Source organism: Macaca fascicularis, chromosome 6, assembly GCF_037993035.2.
Source record: "Macaca fascicularis isolate 582-1 chromosome 6, T2T-MFA8v1.1".
NCBI classification, from domain to species: domain Eukaryota; kingdom Metazoa; phylum Chordata; class Mammalia; order Primates; family Cercopithecidae; genus Macaca; species Macaca fascicularis.
The window spans coordinates 158,379,951-158,403,222 of NC_088380.1; the positions used below are offsets into that span (position 1 = coordinate 158,379,951).

At 45.0% G+C, this 23,272-nt stretch overlaps 2 protein-coding genes across 3 annotated transcripts in view; one reads left to right on the forward strand and one right to left on the reverse strand.

Moving 5' to 3' along the window:
* SLC36A1 (solute carrier family 36 member 1) overlaps window positions 1-3,062 on the forward strand; it is a 97,214-nt gene extending 94,152 nt beyond the window's left edge. Inside the window, exons 11-12 of the mRNA XM_045394422.3 lie at window positions 1,760-1,778; window positions 2,959-3,062. Coding sequence (XP_045250357.1) covers window positions 1,760-1,761 — 2 coding nt within the window. The 3' untranslated portion in view covers window positions 1,762-1,778; window positions 2,959-3,062. The remainder of the gene's footprint in view (window positions 1-1,759; window positions 1,779-2,958) is intronic.
* FAT2 (FAT atypical cadherin 2) overlaps window positions 1-23,272 on the reverse strand; it is an 87,841-nt gene that overhangs the window by 33,624 nt on the left and 30,945 nt on the right. The window contains exons 4-12 of one of the 2 annotated variants that reach the window (XM_005558312.4): window positions 19,160-19,218; window positions 17,141-17,452; window positions 15,958-16,168; window positions 14,222-14,361; window positions 13,344-13,625; window positions 12,047-12,257; window positions 4,690-8,742; window positions 2,967-3,163; window positions 285-438 (exon numbers count right to left, since the gene is read on the reverse strand). In XM_005558312.4, the coding sequence (XP_005558369.3) occupies window positions 285-438; window positions 2,967-3,163; window positions 4,690-8,742; window positions 12,047-12,257; window positions 13,344-13,625; window positions 14,222-14,361; window positions 15,958-16,168; window positions 17,141-17,452; window positions 19,160-19,218 (5,619 nt within the window). Of the gene's footprint in view, window positions 1-284; window positions 439-2,966; window positions 3,164-4,689; window positions 8,743-12,046; window positions 12,258-13,343; window positions 13,626-14,221; window positions 14,362-15,957; window positions 16,169-17,140; window positions 17,453-19,159; window positions 19,219-23,272 lie in introns of those variants that run through there. The other variant, XM_073994621.1, reaches the window with a different exon arrangement.

Genomic DNA, 23,272 nt, shown 5'->3' on the forward strand with positions numbered 1-23,272 from the left:
GAATGAAATTAATCCCCTTAGCATTCTGCATTTTTTCTTAATTTAGCTCATTTAAAACCACTAATTCAACAACTCCATTTCCCACTAGATTGTAAAGACCCAAATCTTGTCTTATCAGCCTATTTATTATGTCACCAGTACAATGCTTGGCACATAGGGCCAATATATGTTTGCAGATGGATGAGTGAACTCCTGTTTCTTCTCCAAGGAGAATACCATGGCACTGCGCACTTGCTATTCAGTAAAGATGTTCTTGTCTTGATCCTGCAACTTAGGAAACCCACCTGTATGAGGATCCAGCTTGAATTCATGCGCCCCAGGGCCATGCAGAGAATATGTGATCTGAGCATTGGTATCAGTGTCCAAGTCTGTGGCAGAAACCTTCAAGATGAAGTGTCCTGGAAATACATCTTCATGAACCTTGCCAGTATAGACAAGCTAGAGATGGAAAGACAAAGAAGAGGGAGACTGTGGGAACTGCATTCAGATCCAGAGAGAAGCAGAGTGACTGACTGAGGGAGACAGAAACAGAAAGAGAGACACTAAGAGGGCAGAGATGAACAGAGACAGAGAGAGAGAAAGAGAAGCAGAGAGAGGGAGGGAGGGGAACAGAAGAAGGTAGAATAAGATGAAACATGCAAGGAAAATTGAGGTTTAAAACAGGAAGAGGATGACAAGAGAACAAGTCAGAAAAGAGAGAATGGAAAAGTTCTGCCATCCAAAAGCCCACAGGCAGGGCTAGAAGGGATGGCTACAACTTCTTCCACCCAGTCCTTTGAGGCTTTTGGAGGAGGAAGGAGAGATGAGCCTGATGCAAGCATTCTGGAAGGTGTCAGGTCAACCTCCCCTGCCTCTGTGGCGAGGCCATGCTATTAAGCTCATCTCCCTGACTATATTCCCAGGACAGACCCTTGACCTCTGAGTCAGGTCTGGACTCCAGTGGCTCCATCGCTTGGCCCACCCTCCCTTTGCTGCAGGTCCTATCACGGCATCTGAGGGAGTGGCAGAGGGGAAAGGCTGGAGCTCCCTGAGAATTCAATTTTTCTTCAGTGGCTGGCTCTGAGCCAGCCTCCAAGCATCATGCTTTCAACCACTGTGGAGTATGGGCAAGCATGGACTCCTACATGCCCTGGATGGAAACTTTATTCATTTTCTTGTTTTCTTTTTTTTTTTTTTGAGACAGTCTCACTCTGTTGTCCAGGCTTGAGTGCGGTGGCACAATTTTGGCTCACTGCAACCTCCTCCTCCTGTGTTCAAGCAATTCTGCCTCAGTCTCCTAGGTAGCTGGGAGTACAGGTGCGTGCCACCACACCTGGCTAATTTTTTTTGTATTTTTAGTAGAGACGGGGTTTCACCATGTTGGCCAGGTTGGTCTCAAACCCCTGACATCAGGTGATCCACCTGCCTCAGCCTCCCAAAGTGCTTGGATTACAGGCGTGGATGGAAGTTTTATGCCTGGGCAGGCTGTGTGGAGGTGGTTCCCCAGGCCTCTTTTTTCTGGCTGTAATGATGCTGTGAATCATCTCTGGGAGGGCCAGGGTGAGCCTGATCCCAGCCTCTCCCAGCATGGGGAGGACGGAGGTTGGTTGTAATGATGGCTAAGGGAAAAGAGAAGGAAGGTGACCACCATTCTCCCCAAAAAAGCCTCCTTCTGAGACCACCCCAAATATGGTCATCTCGGATCCTGAAAAGACATTTTGCATGCATACCAATAACCAGACTCTCTTTTTCTACTATGCTTTATGTGACTGGCATGTAGAAGAGCGGAGGAAGAAAAGGTGAGGAGATATATGTATTTATGTGTGTTGCTAGGCATGTGTCTATACATGTATATGTGTGTGCAAGCAAGTTGAAGTTTGTATATATGCAAATGCATATGTAAGTATGTTCATGTGAATTTATTATGTATAGTTGCATGTGTGGGTGAGTATATGGATGATTGTGCTAGGTATTTAGGTATATGCTTATATATTTATGTGTATACATGTATAGGTATTTGCCTGTGTGTGTAGGGTTGTAGATGGTCCTTTGTTTATATGTGTGGGTATGTATAACTGTGCATTTGTATATATATACTGAATGGCTGGATTATGATAATTTGAGATGTTATAAAATTAAAATGTTAGCAGTTTATCTGTAAATTTTGAAAGAATGTAAATCCTCTCAAAATTAAAAATTACTTACTGTGTTTTAAAAAATATGTTTAAAAGCAAAGTTCCATGATAGCAATTGTTGGTTTATGCCTCTAGGAACACAGTTTCTCTCCTGACAAATGCACACGCACACACACACACACACACACCACTCAACATTTGTTCCCACTGGAAGTTTGGAGTTGAATTACATGAGGTCCTTAAGAAAGTGTCCCTCACCAAATGAAATTGCCCTATCTCATGTTTGTATCTGTATAAGTGAAAGGGGACATCTCAATGGGCTAAATTACCCCAGCCGATGTGGAGAGGTGCATATATGGGCATGGGGCAAGGGGTTTGTCTGGGGCCAGGTTTCTATAAGTGTATTTGATAATAGTGAGCCATGTCAACAAGTTGAGCAGTGCCAGGGGTTTGCCCATTGGGCATGGCTGGCTGTGTTTGGAGAATGCGTATGTTACTTTCCTTCTGGATATGTTCTGCGGAGAAATAGACCTTTGTTGGGAATGTAGGGGGAGAGATGTGGACCATGAGTCTTGAACAGCTTGGTATATCCCTATGGGGGCCAAGGAATTACCTAGAATGGTCCCTGCCCCTGGGAACTCATCTGAGGCTTGCTGGGGAGAAGCAAGGGAGGTGAGATCAGTGATGGCCGGCCTCAGAGATGGGTCCCTTGGTCCTCCTTTCTCCTGCCCCTCACTCTCTGTTCTACTGCCCCTCAATCTCCCTTCTCCTGCCCCTCACCCTCTGTTCTCCCGCCCCTCACTCTACCTTCCTTGCCTCCACTACCCACTCCGCCCCTCACCAGGCTCTCACCTGTGAGCACTGTGGGCTGTTATCATTGACATCCAGGACAAAGATCTCCACGGTGACCGAAGCCTGGAACTTGCCATCAGATGCTGTGACTCTGAGTAAGTACTTGGCTGTGTGCTCGCGGTCCAAGGTCTTCCTTGAGGAAATCCTCCACTCATCTCCAACTTGGCTGATGCCAAACTGGCCCAGGGGGTCTCCCTCTAAACAGATGGGGCAGAGCTTTCAGAAGCCAAGCAATAGGAATGAACTCAGCTTTGTGTCACAGGTGGCTGCCCATTGGACACATTTTTTAGAATTGCTGGGAAAGCAAACATTTCCTTCCTTAACTAGGAACCCACAGTTCTACACTGAGTCCACTTTTTGGTGTTATGAAGCTACTTCAGACTTCAAATGCCTCCTGTTAAATGAAATTATCAATGCAAGAAGCATCACTCCAAAATATGTGGCTGAAGGGAGGGTTTTTTATTTTTGTGGCCCAGAAGGCATGGGAGGAAGTTAAAGGGAAATAAATTTCAATTCTATGTAAATGTCTAAGAGGCATAGCTATATAACAGTGGAGAGGTAGGAAGCAATCAAAAACACTAAACACTCCAAGGTTTTATTTTGTAACTAAGGACCCACCCTAAGTGGAGGTTCTGTAGGAGCACTAGGTTTGCTTGCTAAGTCATCTTTCTTTCCTTGACACTAATCACTGACAAGAATGTAGGAATATGGATTTCTCACTCTGAGATCCTAAGATTCCAGAGTTCTAAGATCCAACTGCTCCAAGAATTGATAATATGTTGACATTTATTACTCTATTAGCCTGAGATTTTAAGACTTCTGTGTTTTTAGGAGTCTGATATTTTAAGATGATAAGATTCTATTTTTCTACAACTCTGTATTTCAAACAGCTTTGATCCTATGTCTTCAGGAGTCTGTGGTTCTTGGTCGGAATTACAGACTCATGAGCTTTTCACTGGACAGCTGTGAGAGCAGAAGGAGCCATGTTCATGGGAATGGGGGGGACATGGCACCTGGGGTGAGAAAAAAAAAGGACACAGGAGTGAAGAAACTCTCTCATGGCCACTGGTTAGCTGGCTTAGTCACTGGATTGGGAATAGGGTAATTTAGTTTCACAGTAGGTATCCACTAAGAAAAGCAGCTTGTAGGTGTGGGTTTTAATCCCAGCCCTGAAGCAAGCACAAGAGTGTGACCTTGGTTGAAATTCTGCATCTGGGTCTTGGTTTTCACATATGAGAAATGAGGGAATTATACCTAAGGAAGCGCTGTCATTCCTACACTTAGGACCTGTGATTGACTAAGAAGCGTTTTTTTATCATTCACGACTTTCCCTGGGCAGGACACTCTCCATAAAGATAGTCACTTGACAGAATTTTCATGGATCACGCAACTTTCTTTGTGCCTCCTCCATCTTTCAAAACACAACTCACAGCAGTTAGAGTATGACTCACATGAAATAACGAGACATCCTTTTTGGAAAGCACTTTCTAACGTATAGGTGCTTTCTATAAATTACAGATCTTACCAGCATGCCTGTGAGGTGAATCATAACATGCATACCAAGTCTATAGGTGGAGAAACTGAGGTCCTAGGGAGTTAAATGTGCCCAAGGTCACACTGCTAATAAGTGGCAAACCCAGGACATGAACCCATTTTAGGGCACCTCTTCCTGGATGTTTTTCAATACATTCCAGAGCCTACAGTCCATGACAGGTGTTCTTACCTGTGATGTAGCAGGTGACCTGCCTGTTCTGCTCAGAAATGTCAGCATCCAGGGTCTTTAGAGTCACCACTAGTTTGCCAGGCTCACTGTTCTCAACCACAGATCCTCTGTACTCTTCAGAAGCAAATCGGGGAGCATTGTCATTCTCGTCTGTAATGGAGACCTGAACCAGGGCCTGAGAGGATAGCTGGATGGTCTGTCCATGGTCATAGGCCACTACATGAAAATGATAAGTCTGGCAGGTCTCACAGTCAAGTTCCTGAAGTGTGGTGATCCAACCACTCTCACTGTCAATGGCAAAGAGCTCATGGACATTGCTACCAGGGTCTGCAGACAGCCTGTAGCTCACCTGGCCATCTCTCCCAGTATCCTTGTCAATGGCAGTCACCTGAATGACTGAGGTCCCCACTGGCATATTCTCAGTGAGGACAGCCTTATATGGATCAGCCTCGAATACAGGCCTATTGTCATTGACGTCTCCCACTTGGATGTTGACAGAGACCAAGGACACCACGTCACTGTTCTGAAGGCAATGTGCCATCACATCAATCTGGTACAATTTGGTGGATTCATGGTCCATGGGCTTCCTCACCTTTATGACCCCTGTGTCTGGGTCCAGGGAGAAGACACCATCCTTGTTGCTCTCAGGTGTGGTGCCCCGCACTAGACTGTAGATGACTGGATCTTGAGCTGCCACTGCTTTAACAACCCCAATTTCAGACCCCTCTGGAAGGTCTTCAAGTGCAGAGAAAGTATACAGAGGTTCAGAAAATTTCGGCAAGGATACTTTTTTAGGAACCACCTGAAGTCGTACTGGCACCAGAGAGTTCCAGTGAGGAGGTCCTCCATCTTGGGCTTTGATGAAGAAGTCAAGGGTCTGATTTTCCAATCCCACCAGGCTGTCTTTCACCTTGACCACACCAGTGACTGGGTTAATTTCAATGACATCTTTAACTAGGTCCTCTGGATTCATTGAGTAGGTGACATCTGCATTCTGACCTTCATCTGCATCATAGGCCAACACCTGGATAACCGGAGAGTCTTTACTGACATTGGATTGAATGGATACTGTGTACTCAGATGCTTTGAACTGTGGAGGGTTGTCATTTTCATCTGTGAGGATGATCTTCACCGTGCAGAAGGCTACTCTTCCTCCTCCATCCCGAGCCATGACCTTAATAGCAATGACCCTCTCTGTTGAATTTTCCCGATCCAGTTTCTGTAGAGTGGCAATCTGGCCATTGGGGTTTATGGAGAACTTCTCACTTGCTAGTTTATTGATGATAGTATAATCTACAGTGCCATAAGGACCACTATCTTTGTCTATGGCTAGCAAATCAATCACCTTGGTTCCAACCATTGCATTCTCTGCTAATTCTGCCTCATAAAGGTGCTGCTGGAACTCTGGGCTGTACTTGTTGACATTTGTAGTGTTGACGTACACAGGCACAGTTGCTCGGAAGACTCCATCAGAAGCGCCTATCCTCAAATTGTAAGAAGAGTCCAGGTGCTTTTTGCAAAGGTTGAACATAGAAATTATTCCTGATGAGCTGTTAATGGAGAAGTGCCTGTCCTGATTGCCAGAAAGAATTAGGTACTCCAGGCGGGAGGTGTCCCTGCTATCAGGGTCAATAGCCTGGACTTTAAGAACCAGGTGTCCACAGGTTGCCAGTTCACTGACATTGGCTTCATATTGAGGTTGTCTGAACTCGGGGGGGTTGTCATTGATATCAGACACATTGACAACCACAAGGGTTTCACCAGTGAGTGGGGGATCTCCTTTATCCATGGCCCTGACTTTCACATGAAAGTGTTGTTGGGCTTCATAATCCAGTTCTTGAACTGTGGACATCTCCCCTGTGCTCCCATTGATCTGGAAGAACTTGGAAACATCTGAGCCATCCTCCACAATCTGATAAGAGACGTCACGGTTCTGCCCTGAGTCCCGGTCAGAAGCCAACAGTTGGATCACAGGGGTCTGAGCAGGCAAGCCTTCTGAGATGGAGGTGGTATAGACCAATTGGGAAAAAGTGGGAGGGTTATCATTGACATCCTCCACTAGGACTTCCACTGTGGCTTCAGAAAATGACCCCAGAGCTGTATCCGTGGCTCTGACTGTGAACACATGTTTGGTCTTGGACTCATAGTCCAAAGGCCCTGTTACTGTTAGGACACCAGTCTTAAAGTCAGTGGTGAACAGCATCAAGGGTTCTTCCTCCACAATATTGTAGATGAGCCGGAGTCCCTCTGGACTCCGGGCCTGGGTGTGGAGAATTGGGGTATAGAGGGTGATATTTTCAGGTACTCTGACTTTGTAGTAAGGACTCTGAAACAGTGGGTTGGATTTATTTCTCACAGTGACAAGTACCTCTTCCTCACTCTGGAGGGATGGCGTTCCTCCATCCCGAGCAATGACTTTGAGGCGATACTTATTTAAAGCTTGATAATCAAAGGGTTTCTTGAGTGTTATGTCCCCAAGATAGGGGTCAATTCGGAAATATGTGTAATCTTCTGCAAATTCATATGTAACGGCCCCATTTGTCCCCAAGTCCTCATCAGTGGCAGATACCTGAAAGAGGACATCCCCTGGCTCTGTGCCATCTTGGATGATTGTGTAATAGGGCAGATGCTTAAATTTGGGGGGATTGTCATTGACATCCTCAATAGAGACTCTGACCAAAGCCTGAGCCACCCGCTGAGGTGTCCGATTGTCTCTCACTTCCACTGCCAGCTCATGAGTGTCCTGCTGCTCCCGGTCAAATGCCACACCTCTTGTCTGCAACACGCCTGCTGACTGGACCATATGAAACATATCTGTGCCATTCAAGAGGAAGTAGGAAAGGGTGTCATTCAAATGATTGCCCTGGGCACCAAGAATCACCAGTGCCTTTCTGTCCTGTAAGTCCTCCTTCACAGCTGCTGTATAGACATCCTGATCAAACTGCAAGCTTTTGTCAAGCACTTGGGTCAAAGAAATTTTTACCAGTGCAGTGTCTTGATACAAGCCATCAGAAGCCCTGATGGTGAGCTTCCGAGAGAGTCCCAGGAGAGCAGGATTCAGCACAGATATGCTACCAGTGATAGGATGGATGGTAACAGCTTCATCAGCATTGCCAGTTTTGATGCTATAATTGACTTCTGAGTCATCATCGCTGGCCCGCACCATGAGAAGCTCCATGCCTGGATGGATAGGTCCCACTATTGCTACCTCATATATCTGTTCTGAGAACCTGGGAGGAGAGTCATTCACATCTCTGACGTGAATGATGACTTGGGCAGGTCTGGGTGCAAATAATATGGGGCTTCCTTGGTCATGGACATAGACACAGAATTGGAAAGAGGGCATGCTCTCATAATCCATCTCTGATACAATGGTTAGTGTTCCCATGCTGGGATCAATTTTGAAAAACTTCAAGGCCTCCGGCTCCAAAATTTTATAGACCAACAAGGAATTAGTTTCTTTGTCACTGTCAGAGGCATGAATCACAAAGGGGTTGTTGTTTTTATCCATGATCATGCTGTACAATGGAGCTGCCTCACTAATTTGGCCCACAAAAGTTGACTTTAAGAACATAGGAGCATTGTCATTTTCATCAATTATGTCAACCACCACCATGACATCAGTAAATGCACCTGCCATATTGCTGCCTCGGATTTTCAGCTGGTAAGACGAGATTTTCTCATGGTCCAAGTTCTTCTGGGTGGAAATGAGGCCAGAATATGAGTTCATAGAGAAGACTCCATCCTTGTTTCCCTCTCTTAACTCATAGGTAACTTCAGAGGAGCTCATAGCAGAGACAAGGAGGATTGGGGAGCCAACAGGGATTGATTCAGGGATCTCTACAAAGTACTCAGATTTTGAAAAGATGGGGGCGCTCCTATCTGAGGGGTAGACGTGAATGATCACTGTAGCCAGGTCATGCCATTGTGGGGAGCCTTGATCTTCTGCCTTCACTGTCAGAGTATGTGGGGCATGATTTGCCCGATCAAGCTTTTGAGCTAAAGTAATGATGCCTAGCAGGGCATTGATGTTGAAGAAACCTTCACCGTTCCCTGAAACAGAAGACAAGACAAACAAGTTTGCCACACCCTCGAGAGGTTATCAACTAGGCTTTCTAGATCAGTAAAGGGACCATCAGACAAAACCTGGACAGAGCAAAATCTGCATATAGTGTACATCCACCATGGATATAGTGTATAGAGTAGATACTTTATAAAATCTCTAACATGTTGCACGTAGTAGGTGCTTCATATCACACTGTCAATTATCACGAAGTTTCTGGGACACAACTTAAGCTACAAACCAAAGCTATAGTAGGTCTTTGAAACCAAACAAGGAGGCTCCATAGGAAAAGCACACTCCACCCTGAATTTCAGTGAAGGCTTTCGTAGGAAAAGCTTCATTTTGCATTATACAGAATTTGTAACCATATTTTGTACAACCTTTTTTTTTTTAGAGTCAGGGTCTTGCCTGACACCCAGGCTGAAGTGTAGTGATGTGAGCATGGCTCACTGCAGCCTCAAACTCCTAGGCTCAAGTGGTCCTCCAGCCTCAGCCTCTGCTGGGATTACAGGTATGAGCCACCCCCGTGCCTGGCTACATTTTTAATATGATTTTTAATAGCTTTGGTTATATAGAACACCCATATCTCGAGGCTCCTGAGCAAATGTCTTTGCCCCATGCCTGTATTTCCTAAACTCTAGGCATTCTCACATCATCTTTATAATTTTTTCAATATCCATCTATTGCCTGTGTTATGTTACACTATTATTTAATTGATGTTTTCCTTTAAATAAATTCACTCAAAATTTGATAAATATTTTAAAGGTAATATTATGTTGCTTCTTTAAATAAAAACACTGTATTGCTTACCATAAATCAGAAGTTATCATAAAAAGAAGTCAAAGAAAAAATACCCTATTAAAATCGAGATAAAATCTACTGCTTGCCAAAAGGTTTGAGCCTGTGAGCTATCCTCTTTCTTTGGTAGACAAAGAGTGGCAGGTGTTAGAGAAGACGACAAGACATTCTAGAACCCAACAGAGGCTTTGTTCTTCATTCTATCAGGGAGCTTGAGTAATTTAAAGAGGAGTGCTTTCTCCATGCCCAAAAACCTTTTAATGCCATTAAATGAGTAATAGTTGAATCGTTTTGCTCACCACCACAGGTACAGGCCTTAACACTTGAGAAAATACTGCCGTTTACATGTCTTACTCCCTCTATCACATGGGTGCATATTTTATTATTTCAACGGCAAAGCAAATGGCTAAGTTTTGTCATAAACTTTCAATCTGATTCTTCCACCTCTGAAGCCCTTCTCCAGCTGACTGGTTAGGTGATTTGTCACATAACCGCTAAATTCAGTCAAAGAACATGGTTTTAAAGAGTAAGTAGTCATTTTAAAGTGATTCCATTAAAAGCAGCTAAGTTAACAACCTAGATGTAATTCTGATTATAATTTATGATATAATATCACACTGCTGAAAGAAATAAATCAGGGCACAAAATTGTATATTCATTATGATCTCAATATTACAAAAATATGCATAGGGCAAGATGAGAGGGAAAGACAGAAAATCATTCTTTTGGGGTGATGAAAATGATGGCTGTGTGTTGTGTTCTTTATACATTCCTGTATTTTTCATGTTTTCAAAAATGAGCATGTGTTACTTCTATAACCAGAAGAATATTTTATTTTATTTTATTTTATTTTATTTTATTTTTCTTTTGAGACGGAGTCTCGCTCTGTCGCCCAGGCTGGAGTGCAGTGGCCGGATCTCAGCTCACTGCAAGCTCCGCCTCCCGGGTTTACGCCATTCTCCTGCCTCAGCCTCCCGAGTAGCTGGGACTACAGGCGCCCGCCACCTCGCCCGGCTAGTTTTTTGTATTTTTAGTAGAGACGGGGTTTCACCATGTTAGCCAGGATGGTCTCGATCTCCTGACCTTGTGATCCGCCCGTCTCGGCCTCCCAAAGTGCTGGGATTACAGGCTTGAGCCACCGCGCCCGGCCTTATAGAAGAATATTTTAAAACTAATCTTATCTGGAAAATAAAGTCATTATCTCCATCAGTGAGGTTGGCAATGAGATAAAAGATGTGATTTCATTTCATAAATCACAAAAAGCAAGCAATGCATTATAAACCATATTTTTCTTCTTTGGGGGTGAATAGACTTCTGTTATATGGCAACTGTTTCTTCCAAAAAGAAAAGTTAAAGCTACTGGCTTTATACAGTACCAGTAGCTACTGTATAAGCTGCTGGCATGCAATAAATGAACATTAGGTCTTGCGAGGGCAGACAGCAAATTATGTTCATCTTTGTTTCTCATAGCAACTAGCTCTATGAAGTATTATTATTAAATATAATTATTACTATTAAATATCATTAATTATGTATTATAATTATTACAAATTATCATAATAACTAGTTGGATACTGGATATTATCGCTTTTGTTATAGTAATTGCTTATAATTAACACTTATCAATGATAGTAGTAGCCCCTGGCATTTGTACAATATTTCAATTTACAACATATATTAACATACATTTTCTTTTTTGAGATAGAGTCTTGCTCTGTCACCCAGGCTGGAGTGCAGTGGTGCAATCTCAGCTCACTGCAACCTCTGCCTCCCAGGTTCAAGCGATTCTCCTGCCTCAGCCTCTCAAGTAACTGGGATTACAGGTGTGTGCTACCATGCCCGACTAATTTTGGTATTTTTAGTAGAGATGGAGTTTCACCATCTTGGTCAGGCTGGTCTCAAACTCCTGACCTCAGATGATCCGCCCGCCTCGGCATCCCAAAGTGCTGGGATTACAGGCGTGAGCCACCGCGCCTGGCCAACATACATTTTCTCTTTTAATCTTTGCAATGACTTTCTGGCACAGGTAAAATTATTCCCATTTTTCAGATGAAGAAAACCATATAATAGATACTAAATCACTGTGCAGCCTTATCAGAAAATAAAAATTACTTCTAAAACTATGCCATACAACTCATAAAATATTCTAACATACATACATGAAGTTATTACATTTTTAAATGTTGCATGGACTTCATAAATATCTTCTACATGTTTGGTCACTGGTGGGTTTATATAATATATATGCAAATTCTCCCACAGCATAAGTGGTCCTTACTCATACTGTAGTAGTTATGTTATTACTGTCTCTGGATAGTAATACTATCTTTGGAAGTGCATTAATTTAGGTAGTCCCAGGGAATGCTCTAGAATTATTGTTTGCCAAGGCTTAACGAGCTTGGTACTCGATTAATTTGCAAATTCATGCCTCTAGTGCTTTCCTTTCTTTCTAAAGCATCTTGACCCATCCTCTGAGCTCATGGCCAGGCCTCTCACCTTTCAGGAGGGAGTAGTGGACCTCAGCATTGACTCCCCGGTCGGCATCCGTGGCTCGGACCTGCAGCAGCTCTGTGCCAGGGACTATGGTGTCAGGAACACTTGCTTCATAGTGGAGCTGGGTGAAGCAGGGTGGGTGGAGGTTTCCATCCTCCACACGAATGGTCACCCACACAAAGTTCCTCTTGATGGGTATTTCCTGGTCTCGGACCTATGGGCCCAAAGGGGTAATTGGGTGAGCAGCAAACGGAATTAGGACGAGGCAGGGTTAGGGTAAGGTCAATGAACTAGAATGCCAATTTAAAATATGCCCAGTTGTAACTAACTCTCCGTATTCTTTTAAATCTTGTTCTAATCTATGCTCTTTTTCTTCTTTTGTGTAAATTTGTCAGTCAATGATTCCTAGGCTCAGCTATTTTAATGGATAATTCTATTTTAGGAGAAAGGCAGAAATAGGCAGAGAAGCAGTGTTTTTCAAATTACGTCTCAGAGAATAATACTCATTCTTCAAGATGTTAACATGTTATGCAGGGAAAAAAAATTATATGGTCACGTAAATTTGGGGAGCACTGAATTAAATGCAAACAGTTTTCTTTGCTACAGGACTTCTCAGAGCCTTGAATACATATTATACGCCCAGAGGATGATAAATTAGCACAAGAACCCTGATCTTTAAGACAGGAGGCCAGACTCCAATTCTGGTTCCATCATAAATAACTATATGGCAGTGAGCAAGTCTGTCTTTCTCTGTGGGTTTCAGGTGTAAGATGAGACAAATGGGCAGGATCAGGGATAGAACTAGGGGTAGGCAAGTAGGGTGCAAAATTTAAAGAGGCCCCGACTCTTGGGGTCATAAAAATGCAGGCGCATGGCCCAGAGAGAGTGAGCCCTCCTTACATTTTGTGTCCTGCATGGCTTGCTGGCCTAACCCTAGTCCTTGCTCTCAGTGGGAAAGCCTCCATGTCCCTTCCAGCTCTGACACTATATGAATCCACATTGAAGTCACTGAGCAGGGAGATAGCTCTTGGAGAATATTTGGGGTGAATCCAGAGAAAGCTGAGGTTGACGGGAGTTTCCTTGGCAGCCATCCCATCTCTACCTTCACTTCCAGGCATCCCTTATGGAAGGTGCCCTTGGCCAGCTGTGAAATGTCACAGCTCTGTCTCATGTATGGTCTTTATGAGCACTGGTGTGCCTGGCTCACCAGGGAAGGGGACCTTCAGCATGTCTCCAAGCACGTCCACCCCCACACATCTACATGCAAGCATATTCTCACCAGATTTTTCCATTTACTCACCATGACTGTCAGTGTGTGCTGGGAGGGCCCCGAGCCCAGGTCCAATTTTCCCACCGTTACCAGGACACCAGTGCTTGGGTCCAATTGGAAGAGGCTGGCACTTCCTGGGTCTTGGCTGCCATGTATGGTATAGATGAGGCTTTTGCCCTTGTCTTGATCTATGGCCTGGACTCGCAGGAGCTCCACCCCTGGCACGGTGTCCTGGGGCACTCTGACCTCATAACGAGTTTCCAGAAACTGGGGCCGATGGTGGTTAATGTTGGCAATCATGAAGATGTGGACCTAGGGAGGGAGGTCAGGGAGAAGGTCCACTGCGAGCCCCAGGAGAACAGAGACTGGGTCTGTCTGGACCTCCCTGTACCACCCAGGCCTAGCACAGTGTCTGGCACTCAGCAATCACTCGATAAATATTTGTTGAATGAATGATAGTATTTCAAAATCAAAAGACCTTCAGATGCTACACAGTCTAGTATTTTTCAAAAACAAAAATTTTCTTGAAGGGCCTTTCCATCAAGTGAAATGTTGTGTGAAATCCAAATGTAAGAAACAGATAAAACTCTGTCTGAAGCCAGAATAGAAATTCAGAGCCCCACTTACCCAGTCATCATCCCCCTATACCCATTGGTAGCCCCATGGTACTCTATCTTTAATTAAAACTGCTCATTTAAACAAGCTTCCAATTATAGACAGATTCAGAGTGGGAGCAAGAATTCTCCCAGGGTCACAGAATTACAGAGTGTATTAGACAAGAACCTTGATTCTAAATTCAGTGTTCCTTGAGGAACACCACATCCACAAAAAACCTCTGTAGCCTCATCCCAACGAAGGAGGCCTTCCATCTCCTCTCAACACAGCGGTCCCCAGCTGAGGCCTCTAACCTGCGTGGCAATGGTGCGGGACCCATCTGTCACCTCGACAGTCAAGTTATAGCTCGACCTCCTCCTGGTATCAAGAGGCCTGGCAATGACGATGCTGCCTGTGGTCTTCTCAATGTCAAAGTCCATGTCCTTATCCCCACCTAGAGTGGGAGTGGGGAGAAAGCACACACAACCTCAGTGATTTAGGCATCACAGCATAAGACAGGCTTTGGTTGTCAGGCTCAGAGGACGTGGTGGTAAAGTCCACAGTGGTAAAGATGGTAAAAGTGGTAAAGGTGGTAAAGATCTGGGTGATGGTGGTAGTTTATTCCCCAGTCCCAAAAGTGTAATTTATTCTGTCAAGTTGTTGTCAAGTTATTTTCATTTAAATTTTATTAATAAATCAAATTGATTAATAAACTATAAGAATCCAAATGTAAAATAACATGAAGTTTTTAAAATGTATATAGAAATATGTTTAGTGACATGGAAATATGTTCATGATATATTACACTTAAAAATATTATAAAACAATATTTTAATATAACCCTAAGGGTGTGTGTGTGTGTGCGCGTGCACGCGCGTGTGCGTGTAAAGGAAAAATGACAAGAAGGAAACACATCAAAATTATAACAGTGGATTATCTTCTGATTGGTGGAACTTTAGGTGATTTTTATTCTCTTCTCTGCATTTATTTGTATGTGCGCATTTACCTATTTATAGACAGGCTCTCACTCTGTCACCCAGGCTGGGGTGTATGGTGCAATCATAGCTCACTATAACCTCAGCCTTGGCCTCAAGTGATCCTCCTACTTCAGCCTCTCAAATAGCTGGGATTACAGGTGCGAGCCACTGTGCCCAGCCCAATTTGTGCTTTCAAAATGTTTTAGAGAGTACATGCATTAATTCGGTATTAAAGAAAAAAAGTCAAATAAAAGAGCAGTAAACCAGAACTGGAAGTAAGTCCAGGAGTTTCAAAGAGCTTGGGTCAGTGGCATACGTCCTATCCTACTCTTAGCCAGGACAGAAAACTGTACCAGGACTCCATGTTCATGTGGGTGCTGAAACTCTTAGAGATTTTTAACCTGGAATCCCTGGATGGGTTTCAAAGAGCCTATAAATCCTCTAAATTGTAGGCAGGTTTACATTTGTGTGTGTTTGTGCACACAACTTTTTGGAATGAGGACCTAAGCATTCATCAGATTCCTGAAGGGTTCTGTGACCCCCAGATGTTGAAACAAAACCTTGATTTAGAGACAGAGAGGAATTTCAGAGAAGGCCATCAGAGCCTGGATCCAAGTGCCTCCTAACATGAGAATGGGCACCTTCCCCTGATCTCAAGGGCAAAACCTGAAGCCAGAACATTGAGCATGGCCCCAGGGTATAGCTGATGGCAGGCTCACTGTCAACTATGATTTTCACATTGAGGCGGAAAAGGAAACACAAAGCGTTTCTGCTCTGAGTCTTCCTGGACCATCTTAGGTCTCCCAGGTTCTTGGGGCAACTGGAGGCACTGCCAACTCTGGCCGGGGTTAGAGATCGTGGCTGGAGTGAAAGGAAAGCTTGGCATTCGTGGCATTCTTACTGCCTGTGCTCCCGGAGAACCAGGAAAGAGGCAGTCCGCCCTCAGGGCTGAAAGAGGGGGTGCCAAGGAGCCCGACCTTGAGAGGTCTCAGAAGGACTGTAGCAGGAAAACTAGAGCTGGTGTATAAGGACAGGAGGGCCTGGCCCTCGTTGGGCCCTCAGCCTCGCCTCACCTGAGATGTTGAACCAGAAGAGGCCGGGTCTGCCCTCTACGCTGATGACCCCCACCATGTGGTTCACAGGGTCCGTCTCCATGACCGTAAAGCTGTAGTGGGTCTCATCAAAGGCCAGGGGGATGGAGGACGGCCGAGGCTGAGGGATCCACTCAATGTGTAGCCGGACACTGGCTGAGAGTGGTGGCTGCCCACTGTCTGTTGCCTTGATCTGAAAGGAGGCCAACACCAAAACTGAGGGCAAGAGACAAGAAGACCCAAGCAGCCAGGATGAGAACCAGAGCGTTCTGTGATTCTGACCAAGCTGGCCTCTCATGCAGTCGTTCATTCATTTGATGCACACTTGAGGGCTTGCTGTAAACAGGCACCCTGCCAGTTGCTGCAGGCATGGTGGTGAACAAAACATATAACCTGTGCTCAAGAACCTCATGGTTAGTATAAAAATAATAAATGTCACTGTTAACTGAAGACTTACTGTGTGCTACTTCCTAAATTGAACTTTACATACATATGCCCTTTGCTTTTCCCAACTACCATAAACCTAACAAGCTAGAATTTATTGAATTCTCACTATTATCAGGCCTTGTTCTAAGAGCTTTGTGCACAATATCTGATTTAATCCTCACAATAACCTTGGAAGAGGTCCTGTTATCATCTCTTTTTTACAAGAAGAAACTAGGGCTCAGCGTGGTCAATTCACCTACCAGATGAAATGCTTGGCTAGCAATGAGACTGGGGTTGAATTCAGGCTGACTGATGGAAGCACCCGTGCACTAGCTACTTGATATATTGGCTTCTCACAAGAAAAACGTTCTTATCTCCATTTTACAAATGATAAAACAAAGGTTAAATGACTTGTCCAAGATCACACAGGTGTAAAATGGCAGTACTAGGGTTGGAACCCAGGCTTATTGATTCCAAATCCTCCCTTACTCTCACTAAATCCTTCTTTCTATGAATCGAGGGGATTTCCCAGGCAAAGACCTTATTGCCCTCAAAGAGAAGGACCCAGAATTTGATCCTTTGGCTGAAGCTGGGACTCCCAGTTTCTCTGGGAGAAGGCCAGGAAGGAGAGTACTACTTCCCTCATGACGGCGGGCTGTCTCCCTCCTCCTGAATTCTCAAAGAAGGTCACTAACCAGCATGCCACTCCTCCCTCTGTGGCTTCCTTCTGTCTGCTCACCGTTAGGATGTTGTACTCTCCAGCTGTAAAAGTGCTGCTGGATGACACCACACCTGTGACCGGGTCGATACTGAAGCCCTCCTCATCGCTCTCCTTGATACTGTAGGTGACTCTGCCATTAAGACCCTCATCCAGGTCTGAAGCCACCAGCCTGTACACAGGCCCAGAGGACACTGGGCTCAGCCTCTCTGGAAGGCGGACATTGAAGAGTTTATGGGAGAATACAGGTGGATTGTCATTGACGTCCAAGATGCCTATCACCACCCTGGAGGTGGACTTCAGTGAGGGCTCCCCATTGTCCAGCACAGTCACCTGGGGGCAGAATTGAGCATGAGCACCTGAGCTGACAATTGCAAATTAGTGACTATGCTTTGCCACCCACCACAGCCCTACCACCACTTTTAACAACTGGGAAATATCAGTCAGTTTGTTCTTTGGTATAAGCTTGTGCTTTTTATTATCATAACTTCACCTACTTGGAACTCAGCTCTCTGGCAACTTTGCCCATGGGAAAGCCAGTGAGAACAGAGAAAGGAAGCAGAAAGAACTGGAAGAAGACAGAGTCAGAGTCTCTAGACAAAAGCTGGTGCTGTGTATGTGGGACAACCCCTGGGCTATTTCTCAAAGACTACCTACTTTTTACTTGCTTGTGTTTCTCATAATCTTAGTTCTCTGGTTTCCTTAAGCTGCTCAATATTAGAGAAAACAAATGAGAAAATGTTTATGAGGGAATGAGTGGTACTTTTTGAGTCAGACACGTGGCCCAATGCAATGAAATCGAGTGAGAAAAGGCCTCCAAACCATTTCAGAACCAGTAGTTATTTAATGCAAGGGCAAATAAGCACATGCATCAATAGCCCCAAGGGCATCATATCAGACAGGACGTTTCCACCTGAAATGGTTCCGAATTTTTAAAAACACTTTGGTGTTTAAAGGTAAATATCTGTTACTGAACTGTGGAGAATGCTTTCAGGCCTTAGGAATTCTAGAAAGCCATTTAGCTACTTCTTACTAATAATACCTGTTTCTTTTTTTCTTTTTTTGAGACTGAGTCTCGCTCTATCGCCCAGGCTGGAGTGCAGTGGCACGATCTCGGCTCACTGCAACCTCCACTCCCGGATTCAAGTGCTTCTCCTGCCTCAGCCTCCCGAGTAGCCAGGATTACAAGCGCCCACCACCACACCTGGCTAATTTTTGTATTTTTATTAGAGATGGGGTTTCATCATGTTGGCCAGGCTGGTCTTGAACTCCTAACCTCAAGTGATCTGCCCGCCTCAGCCTCCCAAAGTGCTGGGATCACAGGCATGAGCCATTGCACCTGGCCAATAATACCTGTTTCTTACCAAAGGAAAAAGAATGTGCAGAGCATGGAAGTATCAAAGGCAAAATTGATTTCCTGCTGAGGAATATGTATTCCCCCCTCCTGATGCCTTTAAAACTAGAAGAGATAATCAGTGAAGGACAGCTCAGGAGGGGAAATAGTTAGATTTCCACCTGATCTCCTTCTCTTCTGATTTCATTCCCTCTAAGCCACTAACCAAAGCCTTTCATTGGAATAGGCACCAGGAATGCCTATGTGATTTTAGAGGCATCCTAGAAAGAACACAGATCTAGAAGACAAAGGTCTGGTCTTCATCCTGGCTCTGCTACTGACCTAGTGTTTGACCAAGAATGATTCTGTCTCCCTGGGCCAGGAGGGATGGACTGTACTCAATAAGTACATAGCACACATGTACTGCTCCCCTCTCCTTCACTCCCTACAGGCATTACTAATCAATCAATGGTGCCTTCCCAGCCTGGACACAGTTTCAGACTCCTTCCCTTCTCAGTGCTGAGGAACTAGCAAAGATCCAAGGATCATCCAGCAAGGCTCAGCTCACGTGTATCCTCCCTGAGGCCAAACCCTCCTCAGCCACAGTGCTAGACATGCACGTGGCTCCAAGGCCTAACATGGCTCCACAAATCACCTTCTGTGGGAGGCATTCAAACCCAGTCGATGGATTCACCACCATTACTTACCTCCAGGATGTGTTCATCCTTGTTCTCTCTGTCCAGCTGCCGGGCTGTAGATAGGAGACCTGGGAGAGAGATGGTAGGGGAGAGACATGAGCAAAAGGCTTTCAGGGCCACTTTACTGAGGCAAGTTCAAGAATTACATTCAAATCTCAGATAAGAATTCTTCTGATCTGTGAAGAACACTTAAAGATCATCCTCGACTTAGGATAGTTCAACTTAAATTTCCTACTTTATCATGGTATGAAAGTGATACACATTCAGTACAAACCATACTTCAAGTACCCATACATTCTGTTTTTTACTTTCACTTCAGTATTCAAATACTGAAGTATTGAGTACAAATACTGAAGTGTTGAAATATTCAATACTTTATTATAAAATAGGCTTTGTGTGAGATGATTTTGCCCCCTTAAGCTAATGCAAGTGTTCTGAGCACGTACAAGGTAGGCAAGGCTAAGCTATGATGTTCTGTAGGTTCAGTGTTTAAACACAGTTTGGACTGACAGTATTTTTAACTTATGATGGATCTATTGGAATATGACCTCACTGTAGGCTGAGGAGCATCAGAACACTAAGGGGAAATGAAACTCGGGGGAAAAGAAGGGTGAAGTGAGGAGCTGGGAGAGAACAGCAGAGATAATATGTCAGGTGAAGTTCCCAGCTACTTCCTGCTTTCACTATTAGGCAGGGGTGATACATCAAAACTTCAGCAATCGGCCCACCACGAGCAGCCTCCCCAGTCAGGATGGTTGCCAGCTGGAAGCACCCAGTAGGGTTACTGGTGCACAGGGGTTAATGTCAGCACTGCTGTGATGCAGTTTTGGTTTCTTGTCACTAAAATCTATGGAACATGTTTGCATCGGAATGTCTTCTGCTCATCATTCATTTCCTCTTCTTTTAATTAACAAACGCCAGTTCTCCTGAGGGGAAACCAATTTTAGTCCTTCACTATCTGGGGTGAGGCTGAACCTCCTGGGGAGAAGTTTATAGCCCAAGGATAGCCAGTCAGCACAGACTATCCCCCTGGCCCTCGCAACTGGCTCTGCAATAGACAAGGGACCCATCTGTCTGATAAGAATCAATTCTGGGACTTTTGCAAGAGCTCTAGAAAGAGGCTTTTCCTGCTGGTGTGCTGAGAGGACAGGAGGAAGCCTGATAGCAACAAGAAGAGGGACTCCTGAGGATAGACCCACTCAGAGAAAATAAGGCCAAGAGATGAGCAGAGGCAGAGCCTTCATTACATTATTTGAACGCTGGCTACACCTGTGCCTGCAGCCATCATATGTCTGGAATTTTCCATAAAGTAAGAAAAACAATGTCTTTTATTGCCTCAGCCAACCTGCATTGGGTTTCTATCTTTACATCTGAAAAAGTCCTGGCAACCAATTCAATTCTGAGAATTCACATGTTGGGACAGGAATGGGTTAGGGGTCATGGTGAGGCTGGGAAAGCATTCAGGGTCTTTGGGATTGGGAGGCCTCCAGAAAGGACTCTACCTCCTGCCTCAGCCTCTCCCTTCCCCTCCTATGGCCCTGCCAACCCCCAACTCCAGCCTCAGGTTCCTTACAGGGGACCCACTAATCCCCTCTGTGCCTTGCTTGACTCCAGGAAGCTCCTGTTAATTCTCTCAACCTTATTTCAACCCCAGCCTCCTCTGCAAAAGGAGGAATGGAATTGGGCGACCTTTAACATCTTTCTGGCTTAAGTTCTGAACTTCTCATCCCACTTTAAGGAATTTATTCTAAGGAAATCAGTGCATACATCTGGGAAGATGAGTACACACAGTGTTCACCTTAGTCATGTTTTAAAAGCAGATAATTGGACACAATCCATATAAGGGACCAGTTGTATACAGTTTACATAAAAAGGAATCTTAAGCAACTATTCAAAATACATTTTGTAGATGGGGAAATGCTGCACACAATATATTGTTGAGTAAAAAAGGCAGCTTGTCGCCCGGGCATGGTGGCTCACACCTGTAATCCCAGCACTTTGGGAGGCCGAGGTGGGCGGATCACCTGAGGTCAGGAGTTTGAGACCAGCTTGACCAATATGGTAAAACCTCATCTCTACTAAAAATACAAAAAAATTAGCCGGGTGTTGTGGCATGTGCCTGTAGTCCCAGCTACTAGGGAGGCTGAAACAGGAGAATTGCTTGAACCCAAGAGGCAGAAGTTGCAGTAAGCTAAGATCGCGCCACTGCACTCCAACCTGGGTGACAGAGCAAGATTCCTTTAAAAAAAAAAAAGAAAAAGAAAAAGAAAAAAAGCAGCTTGTCAGGAGCTGCAGCAGAAATAACAACTATTGCCTTCAGTTTCAGAGAAACCACGAAGTGATAGCATTTTCCCCATTTATTATTATTACTATTCACTAGGGTCCTAGTACTGGCTCTTCCCATGACAGGCTGGTGCCAGATGAATAGAGAGGGGGCTCCTCTCAGTTCATCTCCTCTCACTTCTCTCAGTTCATCCATAATTGAAGAAGTTGGGCAGAGAAGGTGCTAGCTCTCTGCAAGATTCCGGGAAGTTGAGGTGGAGGTTTTCAGGGGCCCAGAGGTCATCCAAAGCCATGGCCTCAGAGGCCATGGTTCATGTGGATGGTCTCTTGTAAATGAAACCAGAGTTACTGGTCAAGGTTAATGGAACATCTGAACACTTTCAGTAAGTTTCCTGATCTTGTTTAGGTGATGAAGTGATTGAGATCATGGAATTAAGTGTAGAAAAAGAAGCTCAGTGAAGAGCCCAGAGGTTCCCTGGGGGGCTCAGTGACAGAGCTGGGAGCTCAGCAAGGGGAACAGGGATTCGGTGCTGGGCCAGAGCCTCCAGTCATGGCAATGGGAGTGTGGTGTGAGGATGTGGGCTCTGTTAGGGGCATGTTTTCGCCTTGTGTAGTTGAACACAAGTCATTTCAGCTTTTTCTTCCCTAACTGAAGGTTGGCATGTGAGGAATTGGAGAAGGCTCCTGAGAAGCTCCACACTCAGGCACCCTTCCAGGCAAAGAAGAACAAAGGGAAGGAAAGACACACTCCTGTGGGACGGGAGGGTGTGGACACTGTCCCAGCTTGGCCCCAAGCTCAGGTGCCTCATGGGGGAGGGCCTTGGGCTGGGGTCCCCCAGGAAGAACGTAAGGACTAGGGGGTCTTGGCAGGTAAGCCTTCCATCTGGCTCCATCCCTTCCTTTCCTCCCTGCCCTTCTCTCCTCTCCCTTTGCTCTTTTCTCTCTGTGTATCTCCTTCACCATCCTACTTCTCTCTTCCAGCTCTTCTCTCTCGTCTCCCCTTGTGCCTCTGAATCTCAGCCTCTCTGTCTCTCTCTCCCTCTCTCCTCCAACCCCATTTGGTTTTTCTTTTCTCCTTCTGCCTCTCGCCACTGCCTCCCCTGACCTTCTAAGGTCCTGTGCCTCTGGAATCAATGCCCTGTGGCATCCTGCACAGTGGCCCCTATTCTCATCCTCATCCTCCTCTCTGAAGTCAGTGTCAGAGTTCCCAAGAAGTGCCTGAATAGAATGGGGATATAGCAGAACCACCTCCACAGGGCTGTGTGCACATTCACTAAGGTGCATAGAAAACCCCTCTCGCCCTTCCTGGATGAGGTGGCACTCAGTGGACTTCACTCTTACCATTTTTCTCCTCCAAACAAATGTTTCCCCAGCACCCCATCTCAGACCCATATTTGACCCTTCATCTTCCCTCCTCCAACAGTTTTCCTACTGTTGTTGATTCTATCTCTGATAGATTCCTGATCTTGAACTCCTCTTATCCTGAGTCACCACAATCTAGGTCTTGCCCCAGCTACCTTTCCATCTTTATCTTCCTCTTCTTCCCTCCTGCAGCATCAAAGAACCAACCCTTTTGGAGCTCTCACATGCACAGGCATTCAGCTAAGCTCTTTCTGTAGCTCTGTATATTAACTCATTTAATCCTCACAACAGCCCAGGTGGTCTCTATTATAATCTCCATTTCACTGGTGAGAAAACTCAAGCATAGAGCAGGTAAATCACTTTCCCAAGATCTCATTATTTATAAGTGGTGGAACTATGATAAACCTTTAGAAAGTCCATCTACTTGTATTGTCTTCAACAAGATCAGGGTCTTCCTCCCTCTCAGATAGCACCTGT